This window comes from Arachis hypogaea, chromosome 20 (assembly GCF_003086295.3).
Source record: "Arachis hypogaea cultivar Tifrunner chromosome 20, arahy.Tifrunner.gnm2.J5K5, whole genome shotgun sequence".
NCBI classification, from domain to species: Eukaryota; Viridiplantae; Streptophyta; class Magnoliopsida; order Fabales; family Fabaceae; genus Arachis; species Arachis hypogaea.
In genome coordinates this window covers 15,936,510-15,956,188 of record NC_092055.1, presented here as the reverse complement: position 1 = coordinate 15,956,188, position 19,679 = coordinate 15,936,510, and the positions used below count along the sequence as shown (strand labels likewise).

Genomic DNA, 19,679 nt, shown 5'->3' with positions numbered 1-19,679 from the left:
ATAGAGGAATAGAGTTGCAAAATCAAACTACTTTTCAAAAGGATTAGCAAACAAGAACTTCAAATTAGGACATGAAGGAACAGGTCGACTGGAACGGAATTCAAGACACATAACTGAATAGCCTTAAGAAATAGTTTCTAACGTTTCCAAAACCTGCGATTCACTTTACCCAAAACTCGCATATCATCTATGATAACCCATTAGTGCTATCATATACATAATGCACTAGTATTAAGTCGGCCAAACCTAATACCAAGAATTATATAATGCAAGACTAACAGCGTTAATCAATAGATCGTCATGTGCATAAAGCTCTAATTCTCGTCATTCGACAAGACCTAAAACATGACAAACGCCAAGAGCATGCAACTGAAGCATAGTTGGTCCATTCCTAAGGCTCTACAGGAAAGACTGCTCTGATACCATAATGTAACACCCTAACTACCAAAGCTCACGCTTCCGGCTGCGCAACTCTGATAGCTCGGACATTACGACGACTCTTATACTATTTAATACTAAAATATGAGCCTGTTTAAAAACTTTAAACTGTAATACCGCTCCCAAAAATACTTTCGTTCGATAACATACATCCATAAATACCATACATCTTACAAAAACTCATAAAGAGTACATACATATATACACTTATATACATAGATAATATTACAAGCATTATCCAATACAGTTCCTATCCCTCTTACAGAATATATCAAGATAAAGGCGAGGGTACAATAAACCATAACTAAAACAATCAGAGCATCTCAACAACAACTAAATAAATCTTCGTGACTTCTGCGCCCATATCCTGAAAGGGGAAAAAATGTAGGGGGGTGAGAACATCATCCTCGAAAGGGTTCTCAGTAGAGGGTTTTTGGGAATTACTGTAATAGGATACGTGAAGATAAACCGTACTAGTGATTAATAAACGTCTTATGCCTCCTTTTCAAAAACAACAGTTTACAATAAAAGTAAAGTCTAAAAATCTTTTCTGAAAGAAGAACCGTTCAATTCTCAAAAACTCAAAAGCCTTTCAAAATGGTTTATCTATGCGGAACCAAAATAGCCTTTCATATTTTATTCCAAACCAGAAACACAAAACCGAAACCAACCATCGGTCCATCTCATTTCAACCACGGCCCTAGGCCCAAACAATCCAACTATCAACCAATCACCACAATCCAACAGAGTCTCAGTCGCAAACACAAGTAGGAAGGTTCAAGCACAAACAAACAGTTACAACAAGTAGAACAATTAGCAGTTAATCACATAGGCAAGCCAAGTACAATATGCACACCCAAACAATGTCACATAGATGCATATGATGCATGCCTGTCCCTAGTGGCTGATGATATCATCTGTCGGTTATAGAGCCAACCCAACAAGTCCTGGTAGCTAACCATTGGACTGTCCCTCTGTCGTGTCTCCCCAACTCGAGTTATACTCAATATAAACTTGATCATAATCATGATCCATATCCATCACCCTCACTGGTGAATATTTATGGGGGTGAGCTCATCCGGGCTTTTACAGTGCCCGGCCACCCTGACGACATAGGGTCAAAAGAGCTTCGAGTCTCAACCTGGAGCACGTGGTGGCTAGCCACTACCTTCTCCTAGGGAAACTCTTATCTCCGATAGTGGAAGTGCAACATTCACATTTATCAATGATTCAGCATATACGTGCATTCAATCTCATCCATGGATCAACATCCATCTCAGCCATCCGGGTCACGGTTCAGTCCAGAACCAGCCAATATTCATATCATACATAGCCATTCCGGCTCACAGTTCAATCCAGAACCAACCAATATTTATAATCATACACAGCCATTCCGGCTCACAACAAAACAGCACTTCCACATTCAACATCATCAATTCATAAAATCGGCATTTAAGCCATAAATCACTTTTTTCCAAATCATTTCACTTTGAAATCAAGTTCCAACTCTTTTCAGCCTTGGCTTTAGAAATCTCGTTTCTCAAATCATCTCAGGCTCATAAGCCAAATTTACTCAAAGTGAGTTCCCCTTTTTAAAACAAAGCCGCTCTCGGCATCCTCTTTCCAAAACTTCCAAAACCTTGGAAAAATTAAAGATTCATTTTGGGAACATTCAAAATCATCCACCCCACAATTGGAAATTTTATAACAAAGTTTCTCGACAGAGTCCCAAGTCTTTAGGGGAGAATAACATAACTCATTTCGCCAAGTTCATTTAAATTCATTAAAAACCTTGGCTTCCTGATTTGAGTAATAAAATAGGATCCAAGCCAAACCGAGTCACATAATCATTCACTTCTTTCAAATCCGTTTCTTTTACTCAGGAAAAACCAACTTCAACCCCCATGATGAATTCTAGAATGTTTCAACTGTTCAAAATTGTTTTAGTCTTGCAAGAATTCAGAATTCAAAGAGTACTTAAAACCTTTCTCAAAACATTTAAAAAAAACTTGTCAATAAACGTTCAGGTTCTTTCAAAATCATTGAAACTCCTCTAATTGGAACCCTCAAGTCAAATTCAAAGGCATTGCCCTTGTCACAATTAAAACAGCTTTAAAACATAAGTTTCATCTAAATAACTTTCTTCTAAAAGAGATACAATGCCTTTCTTAAGAAGCAAGACTAAATCACAATTTCCTCTTTAATAATTCATTTCAAAAGCATGAGTCATCCTTTTCTTGATAATTCAAATAAAAGAGTAGAAGTCTTTAACTCATCATTTTTCCAAACAACATTTCAATGAAGACTCGGATTTTATAGAAATTTTGGCAGCATCTCCCCTAAAACTTGGACTTTGCCACCCGGTTCGGGTTCCAACAAAATCCTTCCACAATCCTTTTCAACAGCCCAAAATCCAAAATCAGTTCAAGGCAAGCCAAAATCCAACAATCATCTCAATTCCATATTTCAAGAAAACCGTTTCAAAATCAAATCATTATCAGCCGAATAAGCTCATTTCTAAAGCTTTAAAGAAACGGTTCAGTAACAATCATTTATCAAAAAACCAGATCATTTAAAGCAAGCCAGGCTGAATTCAAGAGTGGATTCTATTTTTCACATTCTCAATAAAATTAACTCAAATCAATTCTCAACGGGTTAAACTCGATCTCAAAGCTTTAAAAGAATAAACTTGAAAAGCATTTCGTTTCACAAAACCATACAACAATTCAACCAACAGACGTTCATAACCAACCAAGGCAAATCAAGCCATACATAAGGCCGATACAATCACCAAATACACATTCACTCACATCAGTATCCATATGTAATAATTCCAATATAAAAAATATAGTTTTTGGAAAGCGCCCCTACCTCAAAACACAAATTCCATAACCCAAACGTCTCAGAGTCCTTTCCACCTCAACCCAAAACCAAAGGCAGCTTCGAAGCACAGCCCCACACGTTTCCGTAGCAGCACAAACAGCTCTAAGGCTTTTAATACACTAAATATTAAGAACATTAATATCGTAAGGCTTTTAATACACGTACGGGACACTAACACGGACTTTCGAAACATAATTACTCACCAAAACAATAAAATAAAGCAGCTGCGATTCCGGACCAACCCGGCAACAGCTCCGGTAGCGGCCAAAAGCTTCGGTGAGTCAACTATAAAAACCGCACAACATTAAAACCTTCTCGAAATCCAAAAAGGCAAAAACCTCAATTAAAATCCTTACCGAAAGAGTTCTCGGGCAACGGCAGCGAGGTTCTCCGGCGACAGAAATGGGCAAAAGCTTCGGCGGTGCTAACCGAGGCTTGCCAGTGGCAGAAACGGCGACGATAGCTACGCGCAGTGGGTCGCGTTCCTGGACGCGCCACTGGCCCGCTTCTCCCACCCTCAACATCGCGCGACCTCTCTCTCTCCTCTGAGCTCTCTCTTCTGCGACGGGAAAGACAGCGACAGCCCGGCTCCTCATGCGCGGCGGTCCGACGCGGTGACGGCGCGACAGTCTCCCCCTTCCTCTGCCTGGTTCGGCGACATCAGCAGTGGGACGGACTTGACAGAAAGCAGAATGGCGAGGCTGATCGCAGAAGGCGCGATGGCGACGGGCTTCACGGCAAGGAGCGACCGCATCAACCCAAGCCCTGCGAAGACGGCAGCGGACGCAGTTCTGGGCAGCGCAGCAGCTTCTCCTTCTCCGGCGTTTCTCCTGGACGACCGTGGCAGCGTGACCCTCTCCCTCTCGTGCCCGTTCCTCGCTCTCTCATCCTCCCTGGTGCAACACGGTGGCACTGCGGCAGTGACGCCTGCCGGCGCCATCCTTCCTCTCTTCTCAGATCGGTAGTCCCGTTCCCAGTCTTCCCCCTTGCTTTCTACTTTTCTTTCTTTCCTAAAAGGAAATCTTGTATGCGTTGCTGCTGAGGCAAGGAAAGAGGGTTGGAGTGTGGCTGCTAAGGGCTAGGGGATCAGGGTTTCATTTTGGCGGCTAGGTCAATAGGTTGGTGGGGTGTGTGTGTGTGTGTAAATTAGGGTTAGGGGCGATATAGTAATTTCACATAAAATTGGGAATAATATAGTAATTGAAACCCAATTTAAACCCAACAATAATATCTATAAAAATGCTATTTGCTTATCAATTGCACCAATTATTTTCAAAAAAATGTCCAAATCAAATAATTAGGAATAATATAATTAAATCATTTATTTTCCAAAGTAGTAGTATTAATATTTAAAATATTAATTATTTAATCCAAATCATATAGAAATCCTTATTATTTCACAACTACCAACTTTATAATTTGAATATAGAAAATAATCCGATAATTGTAAAATTGGATAATAATCTTAATTTATTTCAAATTCAATAAATCAAAACTTGCTTTAATTTTCTTTAATAGAGAAATTTCTGAAATTAAAGCTACAGAAACAGTGAATTTAAAATTAGCTAATGATAGCCCTTTTTCAAACGTTTTGGGTCTTACAAGCAACAAAAAATATGCATAAGCAAAATTAGAGGTATTTAACAATTAAGATTTCTCAACATTGAACCTGAAGCATTAGAATCGGAAGAGGATGCCGTTTGACTACTAGTTATTTTAAGCATAATATTTCTCCCGTTCTTAGTGTAGTGGGAGGAAGACATTATTGAGAATAATTATTATCCAATGCTGAAAAACTAAAACAAAATTCAATCATCACCTGTTGTTGCAGAACCAGTCCAGACAGCAAAACGTGGAGTCGAGGAGGGGCGATTTGAGGCAAGGCACCGCGAGGCGCGGTGAGGCAAGGCGGGACGAGGGGATGTAATAGGCAAGGCGGACGAGTGGATCAGAACAGAGCACCTGTGGGCGACGCAGAGGGACGACGACCACCCAGCGACGGACGACGACGACGCCATGGAAGACGGCAGCAGAGTGCGACGGAGGAGAAATCCAATTGAGAACTTAGGAGAATAACCTAGGGATAGTTAGAGTTCTCTGATTTTGGGGGACAAAAATATAAAGGGTATTTTTGGTATTTTATAAAAATATAGGTGTTTTTAATTAAAATTTTTGACTAAATTATGAGGACATTCGATTTTTTAATGGAATATTCTGTTATTTCAAACGGTTTTATGACGGTAAGGACTAAATTAAAAAAAATAAAAGTATAGGGACCCAATTAAAAGGAAAAAAAGTATAAGGACCTAATTGAAAATTTCGCAAAACTATAGGGACCAATAGAGTAATTAAACTTTTTTAAATTCAACAATCTCTTCTTTTTTTTTTTTTTTTGGTTTTCCACGATATTCTTCAATCCAACAGGTTAAGGACTAATTCGTCGCGGATCTAAACTCCATTTAAGGGTCTGTCGCTGGCCAATGGATTGCTGCATGCACAAGGCGGGATTCGAACCCTCGACACTCGCTTAAGCGGACGAGTGAGCTGACCACTCAACTAACCCAAGTTGGTTAACAATCTCTTCTTTAATGACAAACATAGTATATATGAGGTAATAATAATAAAAAAAATTAAAAGAAATAAAGATTAGATATTTTTCTTTGATAATACCACTTTAACTTGATGTCCTTCCTCTTTTTTTTATAAAGGTTGCTCCCACTTGATGTGAGCTTTCTTAGGAACATAAATAACAAAGCCACTATCCAAGCTAAACTATGTACATCCATTCAAGTACTAGCTTCTAAGTTACCATCGTAGTAAAAAAAAAAATATTAAAACCTTTAAAGAAAAAAAAATGTTCATGACATGCTTAAGTACTTAACTGAAAATTTAATTCTTATTTAAATCTAATTAATCCTAGGCCTCGTAATAATGACCTCATATATCATTTTCATTTTCATTTAGGAGAGTAAAAATGATCCAAAACCTACAAAAAAAAGTGTTAAAGACTTAAAACAGTTCAAGAGTATCAAAGGTTGCGTTTATTTATAGGGACAGGACAAGGACATAGAAACACAAAATTATGTTTGGCAGAAGAGACATGAACAGAGACAATGTGTATAGAAACACAGAATTAGTGTATTTTGTATCTATCCTAACAGGAAGGACACAGAGACACTAACAAATGACACAATTTATTTTTTATTTTTTTTTATTATTCTTATTAATTTTTCATAATTATATTTTTTATTATTATATTTTCCATCTCAAAAATGAGAATAAATTGAATTTTTATAATTTGTTCTAGTTTATTATCAAACAGAATACAAGAACATAAAATTTTGTATCTTTGTCCTTCAATGTCTTGTCCTATCCTGTTTTTAATGTCTTGTCCTATCCTGGTCTCAAAAACAAACACAGCTAAAGTGTATATTTATTTAATTACAATCATCCAATAATCAAATAAAACAGGAGATAAAACTAAATTGTCTCAAGAAAACTAAAATAGCAGAAGTAGAAACAGGTACATGACAGTAGCATAAGAAAACTGTGTGCAGAGATGTGTGTGATAGGTGAGGAGATTTTAGTTATAAATATGCAGCTGTAATGAGTTTTGAAAAATTAAATGTTGCACCTTTATCATTTTTGAAAGAAGTTTGAAGAACAAAAGAAAACTGTCAGAAATAACAAAGAAAATGTTTGGAGAAAGTGTGAACAAAAACTGAAAATGTATTACCCTTAGGATCATAAAAAATTGTATTATTTTTTGAAAAAAAAAAACAAAATAGAAAATATGAATATATAATAAAATAATAACAAAGTCCACTCATAGAGAGAAACGCTTATAGAGGACCAAGAGTGGTGTTTTAAAGAAACACATGGGACCAAAAAAAAAAATAAAGAATCCAGCTTAGCCCACTTCAAATATCTTTTCAATGTCTGACACCAATAAAAAATTTGAACCACTCATCGTATGCCTAGAAATGTCTCATCGACCTGCGAGACATCAGAGAAGAACATTAGCAAACTTAATACAAAGAATCGGCATTAATGATGTCTAATGCAGCTCTTAATGAGTAGGATCTATCTTTAGCTAAATAATAGTGAAAATATTAGTTAGTTGTTCTTCGGATTTCATAACAATATTACTCTTTTGAATATGCTCTTTAATTAAATGATATCTCACTTCAATATGTTTTGTTTTAGAATGTAAAATAAGATTTTTGAAAATATTTAGCACTCATGTTGTTACAAAGTAAAAGAATATCTTCGACTTTCAATTTATAATTAGCTGGTTGTGTTTTCAACCAAAATAATTCAAAACAAGAAGATGATGCAATAATATACTCAATTTCGTTTGTTGAAAGAGTCACAATAACTTGCTATTTGCTAGACCAAACTTTGAGAGAATTGCCAAGAAAGTAACAAATTTCAATTGTACTTCTATGATCTACTCTATCTCCTGCAAAATTTGCATCCAATAGCCAACTGCAGAAAATTCTTCAGATTTCGGATGCCATAAATCAGAATTGAATGTATCATGAACATATCTAATGATCCTTTTCAAAGCTGAAAGATGAGACATTTTGGGTAACTCCAACACTTTATATAATGTCCAGTCTAGAGGAAGTAAGATATATAACAAAACCAATCATTCTTCTATATCTTGTTTTATCCACATCTTTCCATTTTTATTCTTGTCCAACATTGAATTTGGGTGCATTGGAGCGCCCATAGACTCAGCATTTTTCAACCTAAATTTTTTCTCCAACTCTTTGACATACTTCTCTTGGGCTGTGTTTGTTTACAGAGACAGGACACTAAGATAGGGACACAAAGACACAAAATCGTGTTTGACAGAGGAGACATGGGTAGAGACAATGTGTCCAGAGACACTGAATTAGTGTATTTTGTCTCCATCCTGATAGGAAGGACACAGAGACACTAACAAGGGACACAACTTATTTTTTATTTTTCTTTCATTATTCTTGTTAATTTTTTATAATTATATTTTTTTATTATTATATTTTTCATCTCAAATTTTTTGAATGAAAAAAAAAAGAATAAATTAAATTTTTATAATTTGTTCTAGTTTATCACCAAATAGAATACAAGAACACAAAATTTTGTGTCTCTGTCCCTTATGTCTTGTTCTCAGTATCTTATTCTTAGAAACAAATGCAGCCTTGGTGTACAAAAGTACCATTGAAAGTTGGGGGAGTCTATGGTGTGGATGTATATAATATCTACATGTGTGGATCCTACATGGAATAAATGACATTCAAACACGTGTGCAGGGACTTAAGTGTGACAAGATGGTGTTGTATCATCTCTACTGACAGCCACAGAGAAGCTCCAAAAATTGTCCTTAAATTATATGTGATTAGCGTGCTTACGAAACAATCTGCCATTTTATTATCATGGTTAACTTTTTTTTTTGGGCTTTTGGGCTTATAAAGTGATTTTGTTTGTAATGGGAGTAACGGGCTTAGATAGATTATTTTGTTTTTGTTTTTGTTTTTCGTATAAGGTTTATAGTAGTTTTCCAAAAACATGTATATATAACCCAAATGAACCACAAGAAATGCTTTGATAGAACAAAAAAGAATGTTGATAAAAATTTAGATTGTGGTTGAAGAAAAAAAAAGTTAATGCTGAAAAAATCCCAGATGACCAAAATCAAAGAAACATAGTGTGTCTCACCTCGTATACGGGAAAAAGAAACTCTCTGTCACCTCTCACATTTGTGATTCACATCCTAAACCACGGGGCCTAACCTGAACCCTAGCGCCGCCCATTCCCTCCCTTTTCCATCGGCTAGTTATTGCCGTCATCCGAAAGGTGTCGTAGCTGCTGGAATCGGCCCCAAGGAGACTTCCACCTTTAAGCTCGGCGTGGGCGCACAAAGAATGGAGCTGAGGTTCGTGTCGTCCTGGCGGTAGTCATCTGTCCTTCGTGCTCGTCTTGTTGTCGTCGATGAAGTGGTTTTCTTCTCGGCGGTTTAGTGATTAGTTCTCTCCTTGACATCCACCGGTTGGTAAAGTCGCCCTCTCTGCAACTGTTTCGCCATTTGTGTGAGTCATTTTTATTAGTTAAATGTTTTATCAGTCGCTGATTTCTGAGTTAATTGTGATGTTTTTCATCTTTAATTGTCGGAGTTAATTTGTTGTTGATGTTAAGTATGCTGAGTTAATGGCGTTTGTTGTTGTTAATTTTCCTAGCAAGGATATGATTTTGTTTTGAGGTAATAGGGATCGACATTTGTTGTGAGTTAATAGACTTGAGTATTCTTTACTGATTAATTGATGCTCAATATCTTTTGGTTGAATTCATAGAACATGGTTTCTGGTTTGTTGTGTCCGTAAGGAAAAAAAAAGAAACAATAGGGGCAGATGAGAGGCACGATTTTATTTAGGGGATCTTTGCGTGCTTTTAAAATAACTAAAGGGGATATTGTGGTCCGTTCGTAGTGCAAGTAGCATAGATTTTTCTAGTGGTGGAGACATTGTTTGTGCGGTTAGTTTTTATGGTTTAAAGTTGGAGTATGATATCATTGTGAGATTAGTTTGCAGATCTGATTTTTTAATTCGGCACTCCATTGTGAACACTTAGATGGACGTCCCCCAGGTTGATGATGTAGTTAATATAATGTGTGAAGATGGAGTTGGTGATACGGAGACAGTTGATTATGGAGATGTTGTGGAACTAACGGAGGATGATATTTTAAGGAAGGTTTTTCGCAGCGAGGATGATGCTTACGAGTTTTATAAGAAATTAGGAAAATTTTATGGATTTGGAATTAGAAGGGGAGACATGTTCAAGGATGAGGAGGGTAATTCGGTTCGGAGAAGATTTTTTTGCAATAGAGAAGGATAGAGAGATAAGAAACATTATAACAGGGTCGATAGAAAGAGGCCGCACAAGCCGGAGACAAGGACGAATTGTGAAGCGAGGATGTGTGTGTATCTAGATAAGGAAAGGTCGCTGTGGAGGGTGAAGAAAGTCATTTTGAACCACAACCATGAGATGACGCATCACGGAATGGTTCATCTAATTCTAAGTTTTCGTTACATGACGGATGCTGCGAAAGCACAAATAGAGGGATTTCAAGGATGTGGCATCTCAACATCAAAGACAATGCGGTATATGGCAGGCATATCTGGAGGGTATTCACTTGTAGGGTTTTTGAAGAAGGACGCCTACAACTACATTGATAAGAGACGTCGTGCAAGGATAGCTGATGGAGACGCGAATGCAGCCATAGTGTACTTGGAGGGTAAAGTTGATGCAGACCCGACTTCGATGGCAAGGTTTAATGTGACGGAGAATGAAATGCTAGCCAATTTATTCTGGGCGGATGGTGGCAACAGGATAGATTACCAATATTTTGGAGACGTACTGGCATTCGACTCAACTTACAGGAAAAACAAATACAAGAGGCCATTGGTGATTTTCTCAGGGTGCAATAACCACAAGCAAACATGTATTTTTGGGTTTGGTTTGGTATTAGATGAGAGTATTGCTTCATATACATGGCTTCTGGAGAATTTCTTGGAGGTCATGTGTAACAGGCAGCCGTCTGTTGTTGTTACGGATGGCGATGATTCAATTCGAGAAGCTGTACGAGTAGTTTTTACGAATGCAACGCATAGGTTATGTGCTTGGCACTTTGAGAAGAATGTGATGTCAAACGTGAAGGATGAGAATTTGCGTCGGCTATTTAATAGGTAGATTTATGCCGATATGACTGTTGAAGACTTTGAAGCAGAGTGGGCCCAGGCCGAAGCTAATTATTGTTTGAAGGGTGCAGTGTGGTGGAACCAAGTGTATGGAAAGAAGGAGATGTGGGCAAAAGCTTTCTTGTGTGAGAAATTTTGTGCTGGGTATCGGACAACTTCACGATGCGAAGGGATAAATTCTGTGTGCAAGAATTTCCTTGAATCGAAACATAGTATGTTGGATCTTATGCAGAATCTGGAACTTCTTGTGCGTGAGTATAGGAATAATGAATTGATGGCACAGTTCAGGTCCATTTATAGTGTGCCGGTTATGACAACCTCGTTGGAGTCCCTTGAGCATCATGCGGCTTCTATTTACACAAGAGCGATATTTGGAGATGTAAAAAAGGAGATTGAGAGTGTATCTTCAGTTAATTTTGTAGGTGTGAAGAGGTCGTTGACCACAAAGGTTTACACAGTTGAGGAGTATGGTCGTCCTGGCCGTAATATTATGGTTTTATGTGATAAGAATATGGGAAAATTGGAATGTCGTTGTAAGTTTTGGAGAATTCAGGGGTATCCATGCAAACATATGTTTTTTGTAATGAAGCATGAACACTTGTTGGCAATACCTGGTAGCCTAGTGTTGAAGCGTTGGACAAAAGAAGCAAAAGCATTGGAGGCATACGTTGAGAAAACTGATGATAATTGCGATAGAGGCTTCTTGCTTCGCCATGGAGCACTTCATTCAGCGTCACGTTGGTTGTTCTTTTTAGGTGCTCAGAAGATTAGTTTATTCACTATTGCTTTGGATGGGATTCGTAGCCTTTGTGCAACCTTGGAATCAGAATTTCTGAACGGTGTCGATGCAATGAATTCGAATGCATGCGGTTAAATTCGAGATCCTATAGTCGTGAGAACAAAGGGAGCACCAAAGCGTCAAAAGAGGAAGGCGTCTAAGAGAAAGTGTGCCACGTGCAACAAGCCGGGGCACACTAAAAGAACTTGCAGAGAGGGAAGACCTCGTAAGGGGAAAAGGCCTCGACAAGATGAGTTGGATTCGGATCTAGTTAAGGCAGTACAACGTGATGAGGTAATTTTGTTATCTATATAAAGTTCTTTTCTGTAAATTGTGATGCCTATTAATTAGCTCCGAGAATTGGTTATAACGGCTATTTCTTGAATGTTTTTCTTTTTTGAATATTGTTTTCATTATTTTGGAGTTGGTAATTCGCCTTTATTTTGTAGTGTGCTGATCTGGACGTCATTGGATCGGATGACCAAAAGATTGTGGAAGAAGAAGGGTTCGCAGGTAGGTCTGTTGGCATGTCCCGGGTAGATTCCATGACGACTGTAGCGTTCGGCAGACATTATGGGCAGAATTCGTTCACTACTGAGGATGTTGTTGGTCCATGTCAACAGGTGCGTATATGAATGCATAAACAGTTACTATGTTAGGCTAATATGGTTTGGCATGAGGAGTGTTCTGTTCTAACGACTGTTCTCTGACGAATGACATAATTTTAGGTGCTGGAAATTTTACACAAGAAGGCCAGAATAGTTTAGCCAAATGAGTATTTGGTTCGAGGTTTTGTTATTGTGTCGTGGCATGTTGTCTCCGTAAGAAAAAGAAAGGATAAGCGGTGGTACGAAAAAGCCTGTTTAGCTAGTTAGATATTGTGTTCAACACGTTTGGAATAGTTACTTTTAATGTTGGTTGATATGGACTACAGCTATGGGTATGATGTTGTCGCGTTGCTTTTTCCTTTTATGTGATGTTATTGTTACCAGGACCATGCATACTTCAGTGGGGAGTAAGCTGTTTGAGTTTTATTCCAGTTTTTCTTATTGACTCTGTTGGCGTTGCATAAGATAGAAATATAAGTTTGAATACGTTTGTGGTTAAAATTGTTCATTATAGGTGTTTAAAGCTTGTTTCAGGTTTACTCATACACATATCTTTATCACTTTGTAAGTTTACTCGAAGAATCTTATGCAACCTCATTTATCTGCTGTTAGGAAATGTGTTCAAAGGAATACTTAAGCGATAAAAAAATTAAAATAAAATTACCCCTGTACGAGAGGATGTTAAAATCTTTTTTGGGTGCGGGAAATCATTGTAGTAGGTGGTAGTGAGTACCTGTGTATAAACGAATTTCGGGGCAAAACTCTTGAAAATTATTCGTCGGTTCCATTCCACTTTATAAGAATTTATCCTATAAAAGGCCCTCTCACACCAACCACCAGGGACGGATCTAAGAACAACAATAAAGGGGCACTTGCCCCCACTGTATTTTTTATTTTTTAAAAAAAAATATAATTATATAATTGTAGTTTTCAAATTATACATGCTAGTGTATTATTAGTCGCCAATGTGCCAATTGATTCATTCTTTTATTATTAGATGTCTATAAAATTTATTAGTTAGGATAACAAGTTATCTATAATTTAATTAAAATATTTTAAGTTCCGGTGTCGGAAAAAAAAATTTCTTATAAATTATATATAATGAATAGTATTTTAAGAATAAAAGTATTCACTAACTTTTTTTAATTTTTATATCTTCATATAATTAATAATATGTAACTAAATTTATTTTACTATATATGTTATTGCCCCCACTTCTAAAATTTTCTAGATCCGTCATTACCAACCACCGTTAATGATTTTTACCAGCAACGTATCCAAATTGAAACAAAGCAGATATAATTGACGACAGGAATTGTTCCCGTGATATTAGTTACGCATCCATCTTTTTCAAAACATCATAACGGCCTAAGGTAGTAAAAGGTGCTTCCTCCCAATGGAGGAGCAGGATACAACAATGAACCTCATGAAGTGCAATGAAGTAAATCAAAAGAGATAGACCTAACATAGCCTCTTTATACCAACCAATCAGCCCATTGGTGAGTGCATGCTGGTTGGATTTAAAGGGGTATTCAAGAACCTATAGTCTTGCTGTATTGTCAAAACAGCCCATCACTGGGAACCAAAAAACAAAACAGAGTTTATGCCTACATTCTATATGGTAAGACTTGCAGTTACTTCCACTAGGCCAGTCTTCTTCTTGGTTTTCCTATCTGAGCTTCTACATCTTTTATCCCAATACTCCACCGCCTTCCGACCTACTTCAGCTCGAATGGGGTTGTGTCTCCCCACAACAAGATCAACCGCAAGCCTCATTCTTGTATATGCATTAACCGCCTAAGAACAAGGCAAACATTCCATGCAGAAAATATATTATCAACTGTGTCTTGCACCCGTAATCATGAGACATTAATTGTGTTAAGCTTTTACTGGAAGATCATAGTCACTCCATAAGTGGGACTGAATCATCCATTGGGCGACCCACACCCCGCAGTCGTTCCTGACATGCATTAGGCATCATAGGCCCGAGATTGATTAGTCTAATAATAAAATATGATAGCTACTGCATGAAATTTTACAGGAAAACACGTACTATTCTAAAAGGCATTTACATTGTCAATGATATTAATGGATGTATATATTGCAATGTTGTTTCGGCGACCAGAAAATTTTTTAACCGTTAAGCTTAAGGAAACAAGTATGTCGATATAAGTAAATTTAGAAATTAATGAAACAGAAGCATTATGAACACATTCTATTTCAATGAAAGGAGTTTATTTACTTGTAAAAATTTGACCCAATCTCGTCCAACATGTCTAGCTATGTTAAATACGTGGGGAGAGAACTAAATAAACGAAACGCAAAAAAACTTACGATCCATCAGCTTGTTGTCCGATCTCCAGATCCACTATTTCGTACGTTGACGGCTTGTGCATTTCATCCGGGGTTCCATCATAGAAAACCTTGTCAGCTAACAAGTTCTCCAAAAAAAGGCCTATTTCATCGAAAAGAGAGGGTGCATCAATTTATGCTAACGGATTGCATCATTATCACCTTAAAAACAAACGGAGATTACTAACGCGTACCACGTATAGCATCTGATCTTTACGGGCCTTTGTAAGCCTTGAATCTTTCAAAGAGTCTAGATATACCAATTTCCAGTTGAAGAAATCAATAATCATAAGGTACCAATGATCGTCCGCATGGAGGGGAACGTAAACCTGCAAACGGAACATGAAATCTAGAACGGTTGTTCCCGTTTATGGAAAAAAAATCGTAAAATCATAACTAAGGCAGTTTATTACCTTAAAAAGTTTGTCCGTCTTTCCCATGAATTTTTCCTTTATGTACTCCAAGGTTTTTGGGCAGTAATTTGTTGGATTCACCGCAATTTGCTGCAATTATAACAACTCATTTACAAAAACTATATTACACATACAAGAACTGTCGTGCATTTCTCACCTGGAAAGAGGTGGGAAGCCACCACCTCTTGAGTACTGACTCAGACATAGCGCCTTCCGAGCACATGACTGCAACCAAGCTTATCACCTACCAAAAGGGATGCCAAAAAAACCCATATTAAATCGCAAGCCAATCAGCAGACAGTGTGATGTAGTAGTTTTTTTAAAATAGAAGGCTACCATGAGGAAAAAGTGTCTCTATTACGTCGTCCATGACCCTTTCTCCAGGACAGTGTGTGTGCAGGGCACGCCTGTCTCCAAGGCAGTGCTCAGTTGACACAAGGACCTCGCTGTTATTCCGATTGCCAGAATCGAAAACGCAGAAAATGTCAACGAAAAGGTTAGCCAAGACATGATGCGGTTCCGGCAGCAAGAAAATCAACCGAAACTAATAAAAAAAAAAAACACCACAAACAAATCGGTGCATGTGCATAACCTAACCTCTTTGGCAGATCTTTTGCAAAAATATATCACTATTAGAAAAGCGGTGGTTAGCCACGGAAAAAATCGTGGCTAACATCAAGAAAATCCGTGGCGACTAAGCGTTAACAACGAATACATTTCCGTGGCTAACAAGGGCGACACTTTTTTCGTTAGCCACGGTTTTCGGCTGGTTAGCTACGGTTTTACGATCCGTGGAGACATCTAAATAGCCACGGTTTTTATGTTATTGGCCACACTCTAAACCGTGGCTAAATGACAACAGTGTAACTAATGAGTATAGTTTTGCCACAATTTTTCCGTGACTAACATTGATAGGCTGGGCTTTTTTTGCCACATTTTTTCTGTGGCTAAACGTTGCTGGGTAATTTAGCCACGGTTTTTTCTGTGGCAAAAAAAACCATGCACAAAAAAATATTTGATAGGCTGGGCTTTTTTTCCACGCTTTTTTCCGTGGCCAATATTATGGGCTATTTACCAACACATTAATCCGTAGCTAATTTTTTTTTCAATTTAAAAAAAAATCTCAACTATAATTACCAATTGAATATTTTTTTAAATTAATATTGCATACATTTATATATATATATATATATATACACACACATATATTAAAATAATTTTATAACAATATAAACAATCAAAGCAACGATAATAACATTAAAATGAAAAAAATAGCAAACTAAGTAATAAGAGTAAATTAAAGCATATGCATTGTTCATATATATAGTAAAGAAATAACAAAAACCAAGTTTTATAATTCTGTACGACAAAAAATATAAGTAACTCTAATAACAGTATAAACTAGACATAAATTAAAATTAAACTAAACATGACATGAGATACATCATTCCGACTCAATGTGTGGCACAGAATCAGAGAAGGTAGGTACTTCATCACTGTATTTCTGTTGTAGAAATCTGTGGAGAGTTGCCACTTGACCTTTAGCTTCTTGAAGTTGCCTTTCTAAATCTGCAACATGTTGTTGCGATGCACTGCTAGAACCTCCGCATATTGCCCCTCCAAAGATGCGCTTTGTGTAACACCCTACCACACAAAGCTTTACGCTTAAGTCGTAAAACAGAGGTGATGTGGTATTACGACCTCTAAAATAAAATAAGTACATATAATAGCAGAAGAGTTATAATATGCTAGGAGCCTTGAAGAAAAGGGGGAAATAAAAATCGCACAATAAAGGCGCAACGCTCAAGGAACGAGTTAACTTACGTGCTAAGAAAACCATAACTATCAAACATAAGCTAACAGAAGTAGGAGTAGAATACCAAAGATACAAAATAACAAGCTCCTAACTCAGCCTGCGAAGTCAAGACTGGCCGGAGAATATTTACACATATATACATACATATCCAAAATCCAAAAGTACATATACACAATCCTGCCTCTCCATAAACCTCTAAGAGGATCAAAAAGAATAAGTCATGCGGAGAGAAAGCTAAGTGCATATATATACATCATAGCATAACAAAATATCCCAGTAACCACTCCGCTTCAAGAGTCCAGACGCCTAACGAGATGCCTCTCGACCTGCATCTGAAAAACAACAACATAGTATGGAATGAGAACCGGAGGTTCTCAGTATGGTAAAGGTGCCACACACATAATATATAAGGTCCTGGGAATGCCAGAGGCAATCCTAGAACATCGACACTCAGATTATAGAGCTTAAAGTATTAAACAGAAGCCATAAAAGGTGGTTTCCTAAAAATATTTAATCCTAACTTAACCTTTAACCTTAAATCTAAGTCCTATACTGCCATTCCTCCATACCTCCAACTCCATCATGTATTTTCACAGACAAATAGACAGATAAATGCAAACACAAGAAGGTTACAACTACTGCAGGTAACAAATACACATTTAGCATGGCAAATACAGATAGGCACACCCAATTAGAGCACAAGCAAGTAATTCAAGTAATATGCATATGATGCATGCCTGTCCTATGGCTGATGAGGCTCATCTGTCGGTTATCCAGCCAACCCGACAAGTCTGAATTGTCCTTAGACTGTCCCCCGACGTGCATCCCCAAGAGTCTATGCATAGATTTTTCTCAAATAATCAATATTGCTCAATGGGGGTAACATTCCCGGGAATTTATATAGTGCCCGGTCACACTTACGTCGTAGGGTCAACAGAGTATCGAGTTTTCAACCTGGTACACGTGGTGGCAAGCCACGGCACTTAATCCAGGGAATCTCGTATCTCAGATTATTCAAATTCATAAGCCATATAAATAATTCAATTAAAATTCATCAACATCCACATCATTCTCAATCACATCTCATTCATCATTATATGTCAATCATATTCAATCATTATCCTTCATTATCACACCTCTCATTCCGTCCATCAATAGTTCCAATTCAAAACATAATTCATTCTTTTCCAAATGAACTAAACTTAAAACATGCTCATTTTCTTAATAACTCAAAATCAAACCATATAACCTTTAAATCTAAATCTTTTTAAATAATCATATAAACAAAATCTCTAATTTTTATAAAATTTCGGCAGCATCTCCTCTAAAACTCGGACTTTGCCACCCTTTTCGGGTCCAAACCTGCTTTCTTTTCAATTCAACATACCCTTCCTCATCATCATAACAACCACCACGATAAATCTACCTCAGATAAACAATTAAACTCATACTATATTCAAATCCAACAACCCAAAATTCAACTAAGGATCATAGTTCACAATTCCTGAGCTTTTAACACAAAATACCTCATTATCACAACAACCTCCACAATAGTTATACCTCAAATCAATAATTCACCAAATCATTAGTTAATCAACAATAACATTCAACCATAATTCCCTCCAAATTAACATAACAACATTCACCATCCAAAATTAAAAACTAATTATCCAATAAACTTCAACCAATTATATTCATCGACAAATTACTAAATATTAAACATACACCTGCATTCCAACTTATCCTATGGTCATCTAGCCTAAGTTTTCACAGAACATTATATATTAAATGCAAGAAACCTAAACCATACCTTGGCCGATTTCCACGTAATGACCAAAGCTATTTATTCAAAACCAAGACAGCCCCTCAAAACTCAACTAATCCGCTTTCTCCAAGTTCCAGTATTCACAATTTCAAGCTCCAATTATTTATTCACAACCTAATACACATTCATAACACATATATATCCAATTTAATACTCAAAGCTCAAATTCAATGAAAATAAAATAGAATTATCGTATCCTCACCTTACCCAAGCTTCACATAAGCAAGAGTGAACGTTTTTCTCAAGCTAATTGGATCCTAAAACATCAAAAATCAAAGAAATTCAATACCCCTTCTCAAAACTCGAAAATTGGGGGAAAAGAGTGGCTGAGAATATTTAAGGGCTTACCTATAAAATTGTTCCGGTAGAAATGTAAAGCTCGACGCAGTGGACGCGTGGTCACAAACGGTGCGGCGATCGGAGCTCGGATCGGGAAGTTACGGCGCCTTGAACTTGGAACGAGGGTTCGGACCCCTTTTTCTTCTCCTCCCTGGACGCAAGCTTTCAGCGTCACGTTGCTGAAATGAGGGAGATGCAATGCGTGGGTTCATTTAATAGGTCGGTTCGGTTGGACCGATGGTCCGATTTGGATCCGGTTCAACCGGTTCGGTCCATTCGGTCCAATCTTGGACCGATTTTCTCAAAATTAGTGTCAAAATTTTCGTTTCGATGAGCTCTATCCTAATTTGATATAATATTCACATTTCTAATCCTCCTTATTAAAAACTAATTTATTGACTAATTATTTACTAATTTAACCGGGGTTTACACTTTGACTTACCAAAACCACTGGGACATGCAGCATTACTAAAGCCACGTACTCGCTT

General features: G+C 37.3%; 1 protein-coding gene and 1 long non-coding RNA gene across 4 annotated transcripts; one reads left to right on the top strand and one right to left on the bottom strand.

Annotated features, from left to right (window-relative positions):
* The first annotated feature begins 8,911 nt into the window (after positions 1-8,911).
* On the top strand, positions 8,912-12,947 carry LOC112784734 (protein FAR1-RELATED SEQUENCE 9). 3 transcript variants are annotated; one of them, XM_072230506.1, is made up of 4 exons: positions 8,912-9,395; positions 9,934-12,132; positions 12,288-12,461; positions 12,567-12,947. In XM_072230506.1, exon 2 carries the CDS (start codon positions 11,065-11,067, stop codon positions 11,932-11,934), a length of 870 nt encoding a protein of 289 aa, XP_072086607.1. In that variant the 5' UTR covers positions 8,912-9,395; positions 9,934-11,064; the 3' UTR covers positions 11,935-12,132; positions 12,288-12,461; positions 12,567-12,947. The 3 variants fall into 3 exon arrangements, with proteins under 3 accessions (XP_072086607.1, XP_072086608.1, XP_025683815.1); XM_072230507.1 differs by having other exon boundaries at positions 8,967-9,358; XM_025828030.2 differs by lacking the exon at positions 8,912-9,395 and having other exon boundaries at positions 9,727-12,132.
* Positions 12,948-17,068: 4,121 nt separating this feature from the next.
* LOC140182870 (uncharacterized) lies at positions 17,069-19,378 on the bottom strand. Its single transcript, XR_011879111.1, has 4 exons — positions 19,201-19,378; positions 19,055-19,109; positions 18,838-18,966; positions 17,069-17,359 (listed from the first exon to the last, which is right to left on the bottom strand). It is a non-coding gene; the product is annotated as an uncharacterized lncRNA (long non-coding RNA).
* Positions 19,379-19,679: the final 301 nt, after the last annotated feature.

Excerpts from the sequence above, each read along its gene's own strand:
- LOC112784734 (XM_072230506.1), top strand. The coding sequence starts at position 11,065 with ATGACTGTTGAAGACTTTGAAGCAGAGTGGGCCCAGGCCGAAGCTAAT.